The sequence below is a fragment of the Heptranchias perlo genome, unplaced genomic scaffold (assembly GCF_035084215.1).
Source record: "Heptranchias perlo isolate sHepPer1 unplaced genomic scaffold, sHepPer1.hap1 HAP1_SCAFFOLD_60, whole genome shotgun sequence".
NCBI classification, from domain to species: Eukaryota; Metazoa; Chordata; class Chondrichthyes; order Hexanchiformes; family Hexanchidae; genus Heptranchias; species Heptranchias perlo.
In genome coordinates, this window is record NW_027139623.1 from 928028 (window position 1) to 948098 (window position 20071).

At 44.1% G+C, this 20071-nt stretch overlaps 2 protein-coding genes across 2 annotated transcripts; both read right to left on the reverse strand.

Moving 5' to 3' along the window:
• Positions 1–644: 644 nt before the first annotated feature.
• On the reverse strand, positions 645–10832 carry LOC137316673 (uncharacterized). Its single transcript, XM_067980519.1, has 7 exons — positions 10739–10832; positions 9767–10060; positions 8432–8521; positions 6430–6457; positions 5537–5580; positions 4117–4157; positions 645–2186 (listed from the first exon to the last, which is right to left on the reverse strand). The coding sequence occupies exons 1-7, from the start codon at positions 10830–10832 to the stop codon at positions 2121–2123; spliced, it is 657 nt and encodes a 218-aa protein (XP_067836620.1). The 3' UTR covers positions 645–2120.
• Positions 10833–13598: 2766 nt separating this feature from the next.
• LOC137316674 (Fc receptor-like protein 5) lies at positions 13599–17930 on the reverse strand. The gene is made up of 4 exons (XM_067980520.1): positions 17873–17930; positions 17085–17378; positions 15087–15380; positions 13599–13900 (listed from the first exon to the last, which is right to left on the reverse strand). Exons 1-4 carry the CDS (start codon positions 17928–17930, stop codon positions 13599–13601), a joined length of 948 nt encoding a protein of 315 aa, XP_067836621.1.
• Positions 17931–20071: the final 2141 nt, after the last annotated feature.

A 20071-nucleotide genomic window follows, 5' to 3' on the forward strand; every position in this document is an offset into this window, starting at 1 on the left:
CGTGTCTGAGGTGATCGAGCGGGGAAGGTGTTTAGCAAGATTATAACCCCAGTGGATGCACTGGGAGGGAAGGTTAGCAAGAGATGAGGATGAGGCAGTTGTGCTCGCTGCTCCTGAGGAGGTAGTGATGAGCGCTTCGGTGGACCATTTGGAGACTGCCCAGTGAGGCAAAGACGGCAACTGTGAACTTATCCAAGAGGGAATTGAAGCCTGGGATGGCGGCAGAAGGAAGGCAGAGCGGTAGTGGTGGGTTGGCGTAGGGACTGTGGGGTGGGAGGAAGTACATGAGATGGGAGAAATGAAAGGTGGCATGACTGGATGACAGGAAGGGGAGAAGATGGAGAGAAGGGTTCAAGAACAAAAAGAGACGGAAATAATGGGCTTGGGGGCGGAGTGACAGCCATTGTGCTCACGTGAGTGCGCACATGGGGGAACTGGGGTTACAAAGGCTTAAGAGAGTTTAGGAGAGACATGTCCTGTTTGCAAACGGAGGAAAAGGAGTAGACGATATAAAAGAGTCAACAGTTAAATATTATGTAAGTTATTTCCTTTCTCTTAGGATGCGGAGCGTTTTTGTTTATTGAAATATCCAATCACAAAAGGCCCGCAGTAACGACACAAACACAAGTGCTGTGTCAATAGACTTCAGTGAAACTAATGCATTTATTCAGAAACTGAAAGCTTACTATTACTGTACAAACAAACACACAAGACTTTATGAAGCTTTTAAAAACCCCGTAACAGCAACAATGAACACCCTGCCACAAAGTTAACCAAGATCCCACTGTGATACCGCAATTGATTTTCATCCTTATTCTCTGGGCGTTTAGCATCGGCCGGGCGGAGCACAGAGAGGAAAATCTGGAGCGGGGGCGGGGAATCTCACAGCTTGAACGGAATAAAGCGCCATTAATTCCAATGGAAAGAAGAACAATCGCGCCAGATTTTCCTTTCGGTGCTCCGCTCAGGTGATAGTTAACGATCAGTCGGTAAAAGCATTAATCTACTCACTTTTACACCAATTTATTCTGCGTAGATTTCACTTACTTGAGGAAATAAAATAGCAGTAAAGGACGGAGCAAAGATGCTCACGCATGTTCCTAACCTATTTTACGTTTCTCATGGTGAGATCCCTTCTTTAAAGTGCTGGGTTACAAAAAAAGTTTATTTTACTAAAAATGTCGCTTTTAGCCTCCTGGAGAATGATAGGAGCCGAAAGCCTTCGCGAAATTGTGCATCCCTCTATAATGTGATGAATGGACCAGTAAAATTCATGGACTGGGGACCAAGTCTACAATTTGCGGTCGGGCTACGTAGAAACAGCGATTCAGTCGCAATTATCTGAAGGGACTGCAATACAAAGGTCAGGAAGTTATGTTTCAGTTGTACAGAGCCTTGGTCAGACCACATCTGCAGAACTGCCATCTCTTTTGGGCACCATGCCTGATGAAGGATATATTGACCTTGGAGGGAATGCATCGCAGATTCACCAGAATGAAGGCGGGGCTAATAGGCTAAATTATGAGGACAGGTTACATAAACTCGTCTTGTATTCCTTTGAGCTTAGAAGGTTACGAGGTGATCTAATCGAGGTGTTTAAAACGTTTAAAGGATTTGATTGGGCAGAGACGGAGAAACTATCGCCTCTGGTGAGGGAATCAAGACAAGGGGACATCAACTTAAAATGAGAGCCAGGCCATTCAGGAGCAAAATCAGGACGCACTTTTCACACAAAGGGTAGTGGAAATCTGGAACTCGCTCACCCAATAGGTTTTTGTTCGATAAGGTTATCAAGGGATATGGAGCAAAGACGGGTAACTGGGGTTGAGGTACAGATCAGCCCGAATCTAATTGAATAGTGGAGCAGGCTCGAAGGGCTGAATGGCATATTCCTATTTCCTATATTCCAAAAATATCGTTTAAATGATACTTGAAATAAACTAAGTACCAGGAGACAGGTGGGACATCTCCTATTGATTACATTTCTATATATGGCTATATGCAAATACCAACTCTGGATGATATCGAAATGGGTCAATTGCTAATGACCATCACAATGCTCGGCCCTGGACCTCTTGTTGAGGGTGGCACGCCTTGTGCCGGGGAGAACTCCAAATTTTCTACCGCTTCACCATTGCGTAGGTGGTGGATTCCTCACCGAAGGTTCGGACGATGTTTCGCTGACCCTGAAATGAAAGGTGCAGTTGGTCAGAAGTTCAATTGTTCGGCTTAAAATCTGTTAACAGTTCAGAGAAATTATATCAGCAGATGGATGTCGACAAAAGGCGGCAAAATAATACAAGCGGCGTTGTTCGAGTGGGCGGTCATTAAGCTGAAATGTTGAGCCACTCTAAAGGATTTTGACTGTCTGCTAACGGTCATATCGAGTCTACAGCTCAGAAACAGGCCTTTGGGCCCAACAGTTCTATGAAGGCGTTTATGCTGCACACCAGCCTCCTCCCTCTCTACTTCATCTAATCCCATCAGGATATCCTTCTAGTCCTTTCTCCCTCGTGTGCCCATCTAGCTTCCCTTTAAATCCATCTATGCTATTTGCCTCAACTATTCCTGTGGTAGCATGTTCCACATTTCACCATGTACAAAGAAGTTTCTCCTGAATTACCTATTGGATTCATTAGTGACTATCGTATATTTATGACATCTAGTATTGGGCTCCCTCACAAGTGAAAACATTATCTCTATGGCTACCTCATCATCATCTTAAAGGCCTCTATCTGGTCACCCCTCAGCCTTTTCTTTGCTGGAGAAAAGCGCCCCAGTCTGTTCAGCCTTTCTTGATGAGTTGACCCACTCAGCTCTGGTATCAGCCTTGTGAATCTTTCTTGCACCTACTGTAATGAATCTATATCCTTTTTATAATAAATGTAAGGAGTCGCACAACACCAGGTTATAGTCCAGGTTATAGAACAGAACTCGGCTCAATACTCCAAGTGTGGTACAACCAAGGCTCTTTACAGATTTGACTTCATTTCTTTTTAATTCTATCCCTCCAGTAATGAACCCCAGTGTTTGGTTTGCCTTTTTGTGGCCTTATTCACCGGCGTCGCTACTTTCTTTATTTTCAGATGAAGTTATCATTTCAACGTAATGCTGTTTGTGTAAAAACATGGAGGTCCCGCGATTACCAGCAGAGAAACAGGAAATCTGGAAACACATAGCGGGAGGACGTTTCTAAATTAGAGGGGATCGACTTCGATGGAAATGGAAATTGGGAGAAGTTTACAACGGGCGACCGAACCCAGATCGCCCGTTTTACGCCCGCTCCAAGTCGAAAGTTCCAATGCCTATTTCTGACAGCATCGGGAAATAGAAGGGACAACTTATCATTCCAGGTGTGATTCAAAGATGGCGGGTGTAACTCATGGAACCCGCACGCTGGATCAGTGAGGTCAATAGAAAATTGTCTTGTTTACATAGCAATGCTCTGCATATTCCACACATAAACCAAAAGCTAACCCTTCACGGCTATATACAGTCTACAGTCAGGTGCACAGAAGTATGTTTACACGTATGCAGATGCAATCTTGGGAACTAAACTCTGCTTTTGCCCTTCATTTCCTATAGGGGGAGCAAAGCTGCATCTCACCCCTCAAAGATTCGTGTTCCAATGAGGATCCTTTTCAACAAATCTTTTCAAAAAGATCCATTTCTGTAGTCCTTTTACGACATATTGAAATATGATTGCAAATGTATTTGGTCTCATGAATATTAAATGATGTGGAGATGCCGGTGATGGACTGGGGTTGACAATTGTAAACAATTTTACAACACCAAGTTATAGTCCAGCAATTTTATTTTAAATTCACAAGCTTTCGGAGGCTTCCTCCTTCGTCACATCGTTCACCTGACGAAGGAGGAAGCCTCCGAAAGCTTGTGAATTTAAAATAAAATTTCTGGACTATAACTTGGTGTTGTAAAATTGTTTACAATGAATATTAAAGGTTGAGACAAGGCGACTGTGATTTTAAACAAAGAACAAAGATCCTGAGAGAAAACGGTCAAATATTTGGAATCAACTTAGTAAGAGCATGAATGAGCGAGATAAATGATAACATCAAAGTTAAGAAATAAACCCTAAGTTTATTTGTAACTTACGCAGACTTTCCTCGGCTTCGTTTGTAGATTAAGGTCAGCGTCTAAATGAAACAAAACAAAAAAAAGATTGCATTGATGTGTAAATATTTAAAACATTTATTAAAAATGTTTCTTTCTATGGTTAGTCTCTCCAAATGAAATGTTATTAAATCATCATATGAATGGGACCATCTCCACTGCCAAGAGTGGGGAGTACCAACGGTTCTCCGGCTGGCCACTGGGAAGCGAATGGACTTCCTATGCTGGTTTCCGTTACCATTTCCTGTCTTTCGCCAGGAAATGAATGCGATTCCCAAGGTTTTTCTGGGAACAGGAAATCGATTTGCACTATGTGGCTTGTTATTTTTAGGACTATTGCAACTACAGTGTTAGTGTGGCAAGTCTTGAGTTGCCCTATGGTCGCAATGATAGATGAACTTATCACTTTCCACTTGTGACGATTAATGCGGTTACATCCATGCTTTATAGTTTTATGAATTTGGATAAGGAAGGAATTGAAGCTGAAAGGAAGAGTGTTACTCATTGAGCCAGGACTGAGACCTCATAATAAATAGTAATAAAAAGTGAAGTATTATATAAATGAAAGGACAAATGGGGATTGAATTACATCTACACAGCCTCGTCCAGTAATCCCCAACCCTCCAGCCGTACTTCACCTGCAGACTATACTTTGCCTTGAGTCCGAGTGCCCATTGCCTGTGAGTTCAATTCGCAATAGAATAAAAATCTTAATGCCTGCACCACTTCCTGTTTACCAAAACGTACTTCCGGTTGTTATTTTTTGTCACACTTTTGCGTCACCTTTTCCATTATAAATTCCGATGGTGCATTCATTTTTACAATAAAAAGCTGCCTCTGTAAATTTGCCATCCTGTATTTACACTCGCCCACCAGCGGCGACAATGTCGCACCTCGATTTTGCATCTCCCACCTTCGCAGCCTGTTTGCAAAACCGTCTGATACTTTAACCAACTCTAATTGCTTAAGAAATTGTCAAATATTTTACTACTTTACTGTAAATCTACAACAATTTTAAACCATGTATGTGCACACTTCCTATTATATACAAATAAGCGCATAACTTCGGATTTTAAAAGTGGGATTGAATTATGCCTGTGCGCCGGACTCCAATGATCTCGTTCCCGCGATTCCCCTTGAACTGTAGGACACACTCGATCTCCACTCCACGGTGGAAACATAAAATCAATGTTTATATTGCTTCTTGGTCAGGTTAACAAAATGGTTCAGAAATGATTGACTCTGTATGTGATTCTTAGCAGATTTGCTAAATATAGTACAAACTGTTGTCTACAAACTGCTACTGCTAATAACTTCTTGTTCATTTTTGTTCGTTAAAAGAAAAAGAAAATACTGAACGTCAAAGACAATACCGGATGCACCAATACAAAATAGAACTTACATGTCAGGGTTTCGTTAGTCTCGTCACTAGGAGGCGCCGTGGTCCTTAAAAGAATAGAAATCGTCGATTCAATCATTTTATTTTGCAAGGCACATTTCATGTGATTCGTAGACAGGTAGTGAATGGATCTAGAGATGGATCCCGCCTGAGATGTAAAAATGCCCCTCGGTACATGGCCAGGAGATCCAGCTGTTGCAAAACCAAGTTTATTCCTGAGAATTGTTCTTTGTTGCCCTGAAACTACCGATTTGTTTGACGTGTAGGGCGATTAATGAGGAACCGTCTCCAGCTCTCACTATATGTAGCGACTTCATTAAATTGTTTGTGAATATTGCCTCCCGTTGGACACTCAATTTTTTCGAGCGCAGTTTCCAATTGGCTAGAATAACTAAGGAGAGACATCATCACAAATGCATTCGCGATGTCGTTACACAGAGCGAACAGAGGAATTTCTGATCTCATTGAGCGGTGGGTAATGTGGGATCCCCAGATGAGAAAGGTCATAGCTTAATAACAACGTGGCTGAAAAGACATTTAAAGAAATGAAAGGGAGATAAAATGAAAATTATTCAAGTAAATGAAACTGCCCGTGTTTGGGTGAGAGTGTGCGCATGTGTGTGCGTGTGATTGTGTTTGATATATGTTTGTGTTCCTGTATATTTGTGATTGTGTTTGTGTGTCTGTGTGTGTGTGATTGTGTGTTTGTGTTTGAGTTTGTGTGTATGAATGTGTGATTGTGTGTTTGAGTGAGAGTGTAAGTGTGAGTGTGAGTGGGGGAGCTCGATTCTAAAATTTAAAAGCCAGGACACGGACAATTGTACCGAATGTTTGCTGCTGGGTTTTATTTCGGTTGAGTGTGGTTGAAATTTAAAATTCAACACTTAATGTCTCACCTCATTTCTCTGCTGTTTCCACATTTCCCTGAAAATAAAACATAAGTGTTAGAAATCCGGATCCAATTACAAAATAGAAAGATGAGAAAGGTCAAGAAACAGAACAGGTCTTTGGGCCACTGAAACTTATTCTCCAGAACCATCTCCCTCCCGGCACCACATCCAACTCGATTATGAACAAACCCGTAGAGTATAATTTTAACCTAAACCGCCGAGTGGATAACGGGCGGGTTCGGACAGGACTTCCATTTTACACGCCGCGCGATTATACCCTCCATTGACAGGCCAGAGGTACATCAAGGCTTTGAGGAGCTGAAGAAGATGGCTTCGGTGTTTACGCATGTTAATCTGGACAACGTGTTGGCTGCAAATGTCTCAATGTTTGTTAATCAGTTTGGAGCGAATGGTAACAGCTGTGGTGGCTATGAAGGAGGCTGAGAGATAGAGATAGAGTAAGGGTACCGAGGAGAGTTGACCGCATACTGCTCAACGATGTAGTTAAGCTGTAGGGTATGGATGATGAAGATGAGTGGGTCAAAGGAGATAATCCTGGGCACAGCAGACGTGATTGTGCAGCCAAGGGAGGCGATGTCAATGGATGAAATGTTATGACTATGATGTGACAGGTAGGAGTGGAAATAAACGGGGCAGTTCCAGGGAGGCGGTGTATGGAGGACAGACACTTGAGGGATGACCGATGTTTCAAAGGTCGATTAAGAAGAGGAATGATAACAAGCCATCCAAGCAGTCACACAGGAAGTAACTGGTACTATGGATGGATGGAAGGTTGATGAGAAAGCCTTGAACAGGAAGTGGTGGGAGAAATCGGAGCATACTTGTAACGGAATCACACCTTTCAATACTTTATAGAGAAAGCGACCTTTGGATATGGGGAGCTGGAGAGGATGAGAGGATTAAGAGATGGCTTTCTTAGGAATTGCGTGATGACAGCCGTTCTGCAGGATATAATGACTGAAGCAAAAAGGGAGCGACCGGATCAGCGCATTGGTACTCAGACAACTGAGGTGCGGAATGTTTGTGGCGAGTAGCTCAGAAGGGAAAGTGTCATGTGAGCATTTCGTGGGTTTTATGGACGAGATGAGTTTAATGTTGATGGGTAAGGAGATAAAAAAGGAAATATCGAATCAGGTTGGAGAGGTTTACACAAGGGTGAGTGGGAAGGGTTAGGAAGTAGAGTGGTCAGAAGAGGCCCAGGCAGAAGAGGATTGTTTTTGATTTGGATCACAAGGTATTTACAGATGAGGAAGGGCAGTTATTGCATCTTAATTCACCGCACCCCCCGCAGAAAGACGCTACAGACACCACCCCCGTTGCTGCATCTCAATATTCTGTCAATGATTCCAAGTTATTCGCCTCCAGAACTGTATCTGGGAGTCCATTCCTTGCATGATCACTGCGTGATGAAGAAATTCGTTATCTCCGATTTAGATGATCTTTTACCAGTTTGTAACTGCCTCGCTTTGACCAAACCTATAACTTCATTTCATGTCATGTTTCAGATTTATCCCTTCCATAACATTTACTATCTTAAGAAACTCCATAGAATCACCTCTCAGGTGTCTCCTTCCAGACTGAGAACCCCGAGTTTTTGTCGTCATTCTTCATAATGTGACACTATGGGGTCGAAATTGGTCTTTGGGCAGTAACGCAAATCGGGCGGTATGACATAGTGTGCCAGTTATACGCTCCACCTGACGTTCAGTTCAATTCACATTAATAGGGCTGAATATCGGGTGCGGTGTAGAACAGGCGGCAAACGCGATACCGCCTGTTTTGCGCCAACGCTCGACATGGATTTCAGCCCAGGTCTCTTTCAGCTTCGCCACCAGCGATTTCACCTTTCAATCTGTGATCTCCTTATATTTACTGTCCGAGGTTAGGGGTCAGGTGGTGGTTCGTTTGTAGTGGGGAAGAAAGGAGACGACATTTAGCTTGGTCCATGTGTTGGCAATGAACGGATATTACATGCTGTTTAACTCACCTTTCTTCCAGAAACACACACCCAACAGAGCAAGGATAAGAATCAGAATCACAGCAGAGCCAACACCAGCCTCCAGCGCAACGGATTTATCTAAATGAGATAAAGGGGCACAGTGGAATCAAGTTAACCAACATTATCTACACGGAATAAATAATCTGCTGCTTGACAGAAGAACAAAACAGGCACTGGGACTGTGTCGATGGAATGGGCCGCATAACAGAAAAATAATGCATTAAAATGTTGACATAGAATCTTACAGCGCAGAAGGAGGCCATTCTGCCCATTGTGACTGTGCTGGCTCTTTGAAAGAGCTGTCCAATTAATCCCACTCTCCTGCTCTGTCCCAAGCTTTGCACTGTTTTGATAACGTCCCTCAGTCTCTGATACTCTAAGTCTGTCTCCCCTCCTCTCTTTTCCACTTATAAATCTCCCCCATTGATTCAATGCTTCAAAGTCAGTGGATCAGTCATGACGCCGTGAGTGGTTTTGGACCGTGATGACAACAAGATGCACCTGTTAAAACTGACGCGGCACAGAGCTCAATTGTCATTGGTCGATTAATTAATTGCCTCGTTAATTCATTGATTCGTTCATTGGATATTAACCGTGGATCTTGGACCAGGTGACTATTTAATTACTCACAGCTGGTGGCAAAAATATGATAGCGACAGTGTGGGAATGAATCAGTTTCATTCTGTCAGTTTCATTCTGAATGATCACTGGGTCAAAATTGCACATTGGCAGAGTGAACAGATGTGGTGACGGTTCAGGTGGGGACCTTGATCAGAACTCACCCGCTCTCTCCACAGAAGCTCACTGACGGGCTGTATGTTTACAGCATCTGTTTTGTGCTTTTTGCTTACTAGTTTCAAATTACCTTGTGTTAAAGATGGTAGAGTGGGTGTTATTTTTTCTCAGATCCTCTGGGCTATTAGGGATCGGAGAGCAACTAAAGGACACAACTAGTGAATCAAATTTTTCAACAGAGTTGGAGAAATAAAACCGTTCGACGTTTGGTGCTTTAACTTTCCTCAGTAACAGGATAAATAGCGAACAGTTCGTGAAATAAACGTTAAAAGGCCTTTGGGCGATAGGGAAAACTGGACAGTTTCGCATAGGCCGCCTGTTTTACGCTGCGCCCGATATTCAAGTTCTATTGCAGCCAATGGGGTTGAATATCGGGCGGGGCGTAAAACGGATGCACGATCCGATACAGCCCAAGACCAAATATTACCCCTGGATGTCATTTCCACGCTAGTTTTGATCGTTAATTACAACACGGAATGCCTTGTACTGCGGTCGGATGAACACATTCACCGTGTGAATCTCACTCACCTCTTACAGTTATATATACAGGGTCACTCTCAGCCGACGTTAGCAGCCTTCCCCACACATCCCCTTTATACAGACAGGTGTAATTTCCTCCATCGGTGTGATCTATATTCGTGATGGTGAAAGTGACAGAATTGTCCCGTGCAGCAGTCTGGACATCCGAGTAATTCGCTTCTCGGTGTCTGTATAAGTAAAATGTGAAGCCAGGATGGTCCCGGGGGTTTGTACAATTAAAGGTAACTTTTCCACCCTTCAAAACAAGACTAGAATCCACTGATATATTTGGTTTGGGTAGATCTGCAATATGTAAGGAAAAAGCAGTGACAATCGATTCAACCGCAATACAGACTTATTTTTTGTGAACCAAAATATCAATGACCTGGACTTTGGTATTCAGGGCATAATTTCAACTGTTTGCAGATGACACGTAACATAGAAGTTGTAAGCACTGAGGAGGATACTATATACAAGGGGGAAATTGCCCATTCATTAGTGGGATGAAACGGAAGAAAATAAATCAGTTGGGGTTCTATTTTCAAAATCAGCGTTTATCCCTCAAATTTCGCTCTGGGATACCAGAGGAACAGAGGGAAGGCATTGATTTGAAATTCGCATTTGTGGTAACTTAGCCGAGCCATAACCTGATTAAAAAGAATGAACGTCTCCGCTAAACAGTGGAGATTCCCATTTCAAATAAAGGAGTTAAGTGTTAGCGGGCTTTGGGATGTGCACAACGCTGGGCAGGCCAGCATTTGTTGCCCGTCCCTAATTGCCCATTGAGAAGGTGGTGGTGAGCCGCCTCCTTGTTGAACAGCTGCACTCCATGTGGTGAAAGTGCTCCCATATTGCTGCTAGGTAGGGAGTTCCAGGATTTTGATACAGTGACGATGAAGGAACGGTGACATGTGCCTCAGTCGAGATGATTTATAACTTGGGGGAAAATTGGAGGTGATGCTGTTCCCATCCAGCTGCTACCTTTGTCCTTCTCGGTGTTGGAGATCTCAGGTTTGGGCGTTACTGTCGAAATCCAACCCAGTGAGATGATATGGAAAACCAGAATGTAATTCATTAAAGTACTCCGAGTTACATGGTTATTTTGAAAATCTCGGCACGCAGTTTCGGTTATCTGACAGAGAAACCTGTAATGTGACAAGTCCAGCCAGTTTGGAGGTGCCTCGTGAGGTGACACTACACTCAGTGGAGTTAATAGTAAAAAGGAAGTCAAAGGAAGGGTGGGGCCGATTAGGGACCAAAAAGGCGATCTTCTTGTGGAGGCAGAGTGCATGACTGAGATACCTTATGAGTACTTTGCATCTGTCATCACTAAGGAAGAGGATACTGCCAATGTTCCAGTAAAGGAGAAGAAACTGGATAGGATGAGAATAGATAAAGAGGAGGCACGTGAAAGGTTAGCAAAGCTCAGAGTAGAAAAGTCACCGGGTTCGGATGGGATGCATTCTAGCTTGCTGAGAAAAGTACGGGTGGAAATTGTGGAGGGATGAACCCGGCAACTACAGGCCAGTCAGACTAACGTCGATGGTGGTGAAACTTTTAGAGACAATAACCCGGGACAAAATTAATTGGCACTTGGGAAAATATGGGTTAATAAATGAAAGCCAGAACGGATTTGTTAAAGGTAAATCGTGTTGGACTAATTTGATTGAGTTCTTTGATGAAGTAGTGGAGAAGATTGATAAGGGTAATGTAGTTGATGTTTTATATAAAGACCTTCAAAGGGCGTTTCTAAAAGTGCCATACAATAGACTTGTTGGCAAAATTGAGGCCCATGAGATTAAAGGGCAGTGGATGCGGGGATACGTAATTAGCACAGAGACAGAAAGCAGAGAGTAGTGGTGAATGGCTGATTTTCAAACTCGAATGAAATGTGCAGTGGCGTCACCCAGGGGTCGGTGTTGGGACCGCTGCTCTTTTTGATATATGGTAATAACCTGCACTTGGGTGCACAGGGCATAATTTCAAATTTTGCAGGTGATACGAAACATACAAAGAAGTGAGGAGGATGGTCACAAACTTGAGGAGGACATAGACAGGCTGTTGAAATGGGCAGGCACGTGGCAGATGAAAGTTTACACAGCGAAGTACGAATTAATTCATTTTGGTAGGAAGAATGAGGCGAGGCAATATAAACTAAATGGTACAAGTTTAAAGGGGGTGGGGGAACAAAGAGACCTGGGGGTGTACATTCATTAAACTTTTAAGGTGGCAGGACAAATTGAGAAGGCCGCTAAAGGGGATACTGAATTCTTTATAAACAGACTTACAGGATACAAAAGCAAGGAAGTTGTGCTAAACATTTACAAAGCACTGGTTAGGCCCCTGCTGTAGTATTGCGGCGAAATCTGCGCACCACACTTTAGGAGGGATGTCAAGACCTTAGAAAGGTACAGAGGAGATTTACTAGAAAAGTAAAAGGGATGAAAGACTTCAGATAAGTGGAAAGACTGGAGAAACTGAGGACGCTAAATTAGGCCGTGTAGTGCCCGTTGATTCGGCGCTATGTGGCCTCTCCAACATCTAAGATGGCGTCTTGCATGCGAACGCACATTTGCAGTGTGATGTGCACCAGATGCCATCTTGGTATTGGAGTTAGCAGTGGGCGAAGATTATGAAGCCGGAATCATGTAAAGTAGGGAGAAAATGGCTTCAATCAGTGTGCAACGATGATTTAGAGTGATAAACACCATTTTGGGACTTAACGCACAACTCAACGCACAGTCTTAACCCCGACCATCTGAACGTGTCTAAGATTGCCTGGAGGACACTCACCGGCGCTATTTAAAGCGACCATGCAGGATATACAAATTAGTGGCTGGATTATTGTTACTGGCTGCCGAGACATTTGTAACTGTTCTTGGAGACTCTCCCACTCTTGAATACTAGGATGCAGGGACATGGCCTAACATTTAGAGCAAGGGCGTGTTGGAGTGAATTTAGGAAATGCTTCTACATGCAAAGGGTGGGAAACAGTTCGAATGGTATTCTGCAGACGGCAGTTGATGCTGGCTTACTTGTGAAAGTTAATTCTGAGATTGATAGATTTCTGTGAACCAAGGGTATTAAGGGATATTGGGCTAAGGCAGGTATATGGAGTTCGGTCACAGGTCCACCGTGATCTCATTGAACGGCAGAACAGGCTCCATGGGCTAAATGCCACCGCCACTTGCTGCTTCCTGATATGCAACATCTTCTCCTGCAAGAAAGTGCGACGCGTGTCTGGATGACGTGCCTGTCATGGTTGAATAGCTGCCAGTGTGTGTGAGCAGTGATTTGTTAGCCTGCGCTAACTCCTATACTAAAATAGCGTCTGGCGCACATCACGCTGGAAACGTGCGTGAGCATCCAAGACGCCAACTTGGATATCGAAGAGGCCGTGTCGGGCCGAAACAATGGGCGCTACACGGGCCGAAACAATGGGCGCTACAGGAGCCGAAACAATGGGCGCTACACAGCCCAATTTAGCGCCCGAACCCTCCCCTTTCCGCCGGGCGTGTTCGTTTAAAGTTATTCTCCAACTATCACCCTGGGTTGTGAGGTAAAGTTTTAGTCGGGATTGATATCATAAATTTCTGACAGTGGAATATAAATCCGTCTGAGGCGGAGGCCTGAAACGGGCGATCGAGCACATTTTATACTCCACAGATTTTAAACACCACCCAATTATCATTTCCATTGAAGTCAATGTAAAGAAAAACCGGAAGAGATGAGAAACGCTCTGCCGATTCACTATCGTCCGTTCTACGATAACGCATTGTCATAATCTACCCCTAATGCTGTTGAATAGATATTTCAACAATCTCTGCTCCTCCCGCCCCTTTCACTCACCTGCGATAGTGAACCTCACAGCCTCGCTGAGCTGGGACCAAAACTGCCTTCTATTGACGGAGGTTCCATATTGACAGTGGTAGCTCCCTCCTTGGTCTGTTCCGGTGACTCTGAATGTTCCAATGTTGTCCTTTGTGATGATTTGATGAGAGTTCAGAAGTCGGCGATCTCTGTAAAAATGGAAAGTTTGATCGCGATAGTCTCCGGCCACGGTGCAGGTAATGGTCACCGTCTCTCCTTTCAAATACACGCCACTTGGTTGATCAGGGGATATCCGTGGCTTTTTCGGCGTATCTATGGTAAAATAAATGGAAAGAACAATTGGAAATGGATCTGTGGATTAAGTTACGGTGGAAGTTTGGGAACTCCATACCGATTGTGTGGTGTTGAGTGGAAATGTTTGTATCGGCGGCTGAAATTCGACAAAACGGGAATTGACCATTCATTAGTGGAATCAAACTGAGGTGCGAGAGAAAATAAATCAGTTTGTGGTTCTATTTCCAAAATCAGGGTTTAGTCCTGAAATTGCACCCTGCGATACGAGGGGAACATGGACAATGCGCTGATTTGAAATTCCCATTCTTTGTCATTTAGGCTATGGTGCAAACCGGATATCAAAGAGTGAACTTCTCTGCTGAACCGTGGAGATTGGAACCTCAAATAAAGGAGGGAAGTGATGGTCGATTTTTTATTTATCATTCTTGGGGATGTGAATCAATGACATCACTGGATCTGAATATCGGATCGGGCTGATATCAGACGACAGGTCCGATCCCGCCCGTCTTACACAACTGCCCGTGGCGGATTTCTAATCAATTTTTACTGAGACCTGTCAGGAGCAGAGCGCCGATACTTTGTGAATATTAAGCAATGTTACAAAGGCCCTGTTTGGAGCTGAACGTAGAGTTCCTCCCTCAGAATATTAAACACTGTTAGAGAGAACATTTCACGAGCTGAGCGCAGATTCCCTCTCTGACTATTATTCGCTGTTGCAGAGACCCTGTCAGGGGTTGAGCGCAGAGACCCTCACTTTGAGCATTAAACAATGTGACAGAGGCCCTGTCAGGGGTTGAGCGCAGAGGCCCTCACTTTGAGCATTAAACAATGTGACAGGGGCCCTGTCAGGGGTTGAGCGCAGAGGCCCTCACTCTGAGTATTAATCACTGTGACAGGGACCCTGTCAGGAGCTGAGCGCAGAGACCCTCTCTGTGAATATTAAACACGGTTACAGAGACCCTGTCAGGAGCTGAGTGCAGACACCTTCCCTGTGAATATTAAACACTGTCGGAGAGAACTTGTCACGAGCTGAGCGCAGAATCCCTCTCTGTGACTATTAATCACTGTTACAGAGACCCTGTCAGGGTTTGAGCGCAGAGACCCTCACATTGAGTATTGAACACTGTTACAGAGACCCTGTCAGGAGCAGAGCGCAGAGACCCTCACTTTGATATATGAACAATGTATATTCCCCTTCACTCACCCGCTATAGTCACCGTCACAGCCTTGCTGCGCTGGGACAGTAGCCGTCTTGTTTTGACGTAAATTCCATATTGGCAGTAGTACTGCCCTTCTTGGTTTGTACTGGTAACCGGGAATGTTCCGCTGTTGTTCTCAGTGGTGATTTGACCAGAGTTCAGCAGTTCCTGCTCTCTGTAAAAGTGATATGTTTGATCGCGATTTTTTCTGCTCACGGTGCAGGTAATGGTGACCATCTCTCCTTCTACATACACACCACTCCAAAGATTAAGAGATATCCCTGGCGTTGTTAGCGGATCTATGACAAAATAAATGGAAAGAACTATTAGAAATGGATCTCTGGCGTTCCCTTGTACACTGGAAGGTTGGAGACTCAATAACGATTGAGCTGTGTTGACGGGAAGGGTTTGCATCGCTGACTGGGGTTCTACAAACGTGGGATTCTGGATTTGTTTCACAAGAAACACCGAAAGACTTGCATCAATATCGCGCCTTTCACCATCCCAGGACTTCCCAAAGCGATTACCAGCCAATGAAGTACATTTGAAGTGTAGTCACTGTTGTAAAGTAGGAAATCAATTGGCAGCACCACAGCTGGGGTTCTCTTTCCAAACTCAGGGTTTAGGCCAGAAAATGTACTTTGGGATACGAGCGGAACAAGGAAAATGCTTGATTTGAAATTCCTATTTCTGCTAATTTAGCCCAGGTGAGAACGCAGATAGAAAGAGTGAACTTCTCCATTAAACCGGGGATTCGCATTTCAGATAAAGGAGTTTTTTGGTGTGGCCGAAATACGTTCTTATCATACAGAGGTGGCCGTCACAGGCAAGGCCGGCATTTATTCCCATCCCTTGTTGCCCTTGAGAAGGTGGTGGTGAGCCGCCTTCTTGAACCGCTGCAGTCCGTATGGTGAAAGTTCTCTAACAGTACTGTTAGGTCGGGAGTTCCAGGATTTTAACCCAGTGACAATGAAGGAACGGTGGTTCTTGTAAAAATCAGGATGGCGTGTGACTTGGAGGGGAACGTGCAGGTGGTGTTGTTCCCATGTGCCTGCTGTCCTTGTCCTTCTAAGATGGTGGAGGTCGCGGGTTTGGGAGGTGCTGTCGATATAGGGAAAGCCACAACGTATTTAAGTTAAAGCAACCCCCAAAACAGGTTCATTTTTAAAATCTCTGCACGCAGTTGCGGGTATCAGACTGAAAATTTGCAACGTGACAAGAGCAGCCAGTCTGGCAGAGCCTCATGAGGTGACTCTACACTCAATGGAGTTAGAACCCCGGCGCTGTGCTCTTATTATAATATTAAATTGTTCGCTCTGTTAATTGAGACCTGTAGGGTGTAAAATTGGAAATCAGGAACAGAGGTCATGTAATAATATCACACAACCTACATTGTTTTGTTTATCGAAGGTCTTGCGTTCACATCTTCATATTTATTCTCTGGCCAACTGCTGAAATGAACGCCATCACCTCTGGAATTCTCCAGTTCCTCAGCACGGAGTTAAAAAGGACAATTTTAACACAACCGGCATTGTGGGAGTTGGATAAGTTCTGTCGACCGCCCGTTTAAAACTCTGACCGATTTTACGCTCCATTAAAGTCACTTGGGGCAAAATCGGGAAGAGTTTAAACAAGTGGCAGACTCGAAACCGCCTCTTTTCCGCCGGGCGTGTTCAGTTAAAATTATTCTCGAACTATCGCCTTGGGCTGTGAGATGAAGATTTAGTCGGGATTGATATCATAATTTCTGACAGTGGAATATAATTCCGTCTGAGGCGTAGGCCTGAAACGGGCGATCGAGCACATTTTATACTCCACAGATTTTAAACACCACCCAATCATCATTTCCATTGAAGTCAATGTAAAGAAAAACCGGAAAAGATGAGAAACGCTCTGCCGATTCACTATCGTCCATTCTACGATAACGCATTGTCATAATCTACCCCTAATGCTGTTGAATAGATATTTAAATAATCTCTGCCCCTCCCGCCCCTTTCGCTCACCTGCTATAGTGACCGTCACATCCTCGCTGTGCTGGGACCATAACTGCCTTCTATTGACGGAGGTTCCATATTGACAGTGGTAGCTCCCTCCTTGGTCTGTTCTGCTGACCGTGAATGTTCCAATGTTGTCCTTTGTGATGATTTGATGAGAGTACAGCGTTTGGCGATCTCTGTAAAAATGGAAGGTTTTATCGCGATAGTCTCCGGCCACGGTGCAGGTAATGGTAACCGTATCTCCTTTCAAATACACGCCACTTGGTTGATCAAGAGATATCGCTGGCGCTGTTAGCGGATCTGTGGTAAAATAAATGTAAAGAACAATTAGAAATAGACCAGTGGACTAAGCGTACGGTGGAAGTTTGGGAACTCCATACCGATTGTGCGGTATTGAGGGGAAATGTTTGTATCGCCGGCTGAGATTCGACAAAACGGGAATTGACCATTCATTAGTGGAATCAAACTGAGGTGCGAGAGAAAAGAAATCAGTTTGTGGTTCTATTTCCAAAATCAGGTTTTAGTCCTGAAGTTGCACCCTGCGATACGAGGGGAACATGGACAATGCGCTGATTTGAAATTCCCATTCTTTGTCATTTAGGCTATGGTGCAAACCGGATATCAAAGAGTGAACTTCTCTGCTGAACCGTGGAGATTGGAACCTCAAATAAAGGAGAGAAGTGATGGTCGATTTTTTATTTATCATTCTTGGGGATGTGAATCAATGACATCACTGGATCTGAATATCGGATCGGGCTGATAACAGGCGGCCGATCCGATCCCGCCCGTCTTACACAACTGCCAGTGGCGGATTTCTACTCCATTTTTACTGAAGAACGGGCGGTCGAGCATCTGCAGCTCATTTTATACTCCACCCGTTTTATACACCACCCAATTATCATCTACTTTGAAGTCAATGGAAATAAAAATCAGGAGATATGTGAAACAGCCTGCCGATTCACTATCATCCATTCTACGCGAGCGCACAGTCAAAATCTACCTCTAATGGTGTTGAATAAACATTTTCCTAATCTCTGCACCCCTTCACTCACCTGCTATAGTGACCGTCACAGCCTCGCTGATCTGGGACCATAAATACCTTCTATTGACAGTGGTTCCATATTTACATTGGTACCGCCCTCCTTGGTCTGCTCTGCTGACCTTGAATGTTGCAATGTTGTCCTTTGCGAGGACTTGATCAGAGTACAGCGGTGAGCTACCTCTGTAAAAATGGAAGGTTTTATCGCGATAGTATCCGGTCACGATGCAGGTAATGGTAACCGTCTCTCCTTTCAAATACACCCCAGTCGGTTTATCAGGGGATATCCTTGGCGTTGTTATCGGATCTGTGGCAAAATGAATGGAAAGAACAATTAGAAATGGATCTGTGGATTATGTGTACGGTGGAAGTTTGGTAACTCAATAACGATTGCGCTGTATTTTCGGGAACAGTTGGAATCGATGGCTGAAGTTCCTCAAAACGGGAATTAACCATTCATTAGTGGAATCAAACTGAGTTGCGAGAGAAAAGAAATAAGTTTGTGGTTCTATTTCCAAAATCAGATTTTAGCCCTGAAATTGCACTCTGCGATACGAGGGGCACATGGAAATGCGTGGATTTGAAATTCCAATTTCTGGTCATTTAGCCTGTGGTGCAAACCGGATTAAAAAGAGTGAACTTCTCTGTTAAACCGTGGAGATTAGAATCTCAAATAAAGGAGGTAAGTGATGGTGGGCTCGATTTCATCATTATCATTCTTGGGGATGAGAATCAATGACCTCACTGGGAGTGAATATTGAGCTGAGAGCGTGCTGCACCGTCACATGTCCCGTCTTTCAGATGAGACGTTAAACCGAGGCCCCGGCTGCCGTCTCAAGTGAATGTAAAAGATCCCACGCCACTATTTCGAAGGAGAGCAGGAAAGTTTTCCCTGGTGTCCTGAGCCAAATATTTATCCCTCAATCAACACCACTAAAACAGATTATCTGATCATTATCACATTACTGTTTGTGGGGCCTTGCCGAGTGCAATTTGACCGTCGCGGTTCCTGCATTATAACAGTGACTGTACTTCAAATGTACTTCATTGGCTGTAAAGCGCTTTGGACGTCCAGAGGTCATAAAAGGCGCCAACTAAATGGTACTTCCTTCTTTTATTCAAAAACTGTGGCTGTTTTCCTTGTAACAAAGGAGAATGGGGGTAATTTAGTGGCCGTTTTTAAATTTCAGAAGGGTTGGAACCGAGTATAGAGACACAGGCGGTTTCCGGGAGCCCGAACGAGTGGAGATTGATAAGTTAAAAATGGTATTTCGGGCAGGGAGTAGGAGGGACATTTTAAAGCAAGTGTTGCGAGGCTGTGGAATGAAGCAGAGACCATGTCAACATTTAAGAATAGGTTCGATCGACGGTTGAAGGGAATTGGGAGCAGAGCACGAACATGGGATTAGGGCTATTGCTCGTGTGGAGGATAAACACCAACACGAAGTGGTTGGGCCGAACGGCCTGTTTCCGTGTTGTAATTTCTCCATAATCTGTATGACATCCTTGTATTCCTCCAGCAACCGACTGGAATCAGACAAGCAGAATTGCAGCTGTCTTGCACATTTTAGTTTAAGAATCTCTGCGAAGAGAAATATGTTCAACGTGCATAGAACTTTAGTTAGACCACACTTTGAGTGCTTTCTACAGTTCTGATCTCCATATTACAAAAAGGATATCCATATTACACTGGACAGGTGCAAAGCGATTTATTGGACGATTCGAACACTGAGGGGATACTGAACTGCCTGGGACCCTTTTCTCGAGAAAACAGAAGGTTTAGGGGTGACCTGATTGAGATCTTTAAGATTATGAAGGGATTTGATGCGGTAGACGGAGAGAAAATGTTTCCACTTGTGGGCGAGACCAATACTCGGGGGCCATAAATATAAGAAATTCACCAATAAATCCAATAGGGAATTCTGGAGAAGCTTCTGTGCCGAAAGAATGCTAA

Coding starts and splice junctions, on each gene's coding strand:
- LOC137316673 (XM_067980519.1), bottom strand. CDS start 10,832: ATGAATTACATTCTGGTTTTCCATATCATCTCACTGGGTTGGATTTCG. Junction 4,158..5,536: donor GACTAACGAAACCCTGACAT/GTAAGTTCTATT, acceptor TGTTTCATTTAG/ACGCTGACCTTAATCTACAA. Junction 2,187..4,116: donor CGAAGCCGAGGAAAGTCTGC/GTAAGTTACAAA, acceptor CTTTCATTTCAG/GGTCAGCGAAACATCGTCCG.
- LOC137316674 (XM_067980520.1), bottom strand. CDS start 17,930: ATGCTCGACCGCCCGTTCTTCAGTAAAAATGGAGTAGAAATCCGCCAC. Junction 17,379..17,872: donor AATCCGCCACTGGCAGTTGT/GTAAGACGGGCG, acceptor ATTTTACCACAG/ATCCGCTAACAGCGCCAGCG. Junction 13,901..15,086: donor TGTGACGGTGACTATAGCGG/GTGAGTGAAGGG, acceptor ATTTTACCATAG/ATACGCCGAAAAAGCCACGG.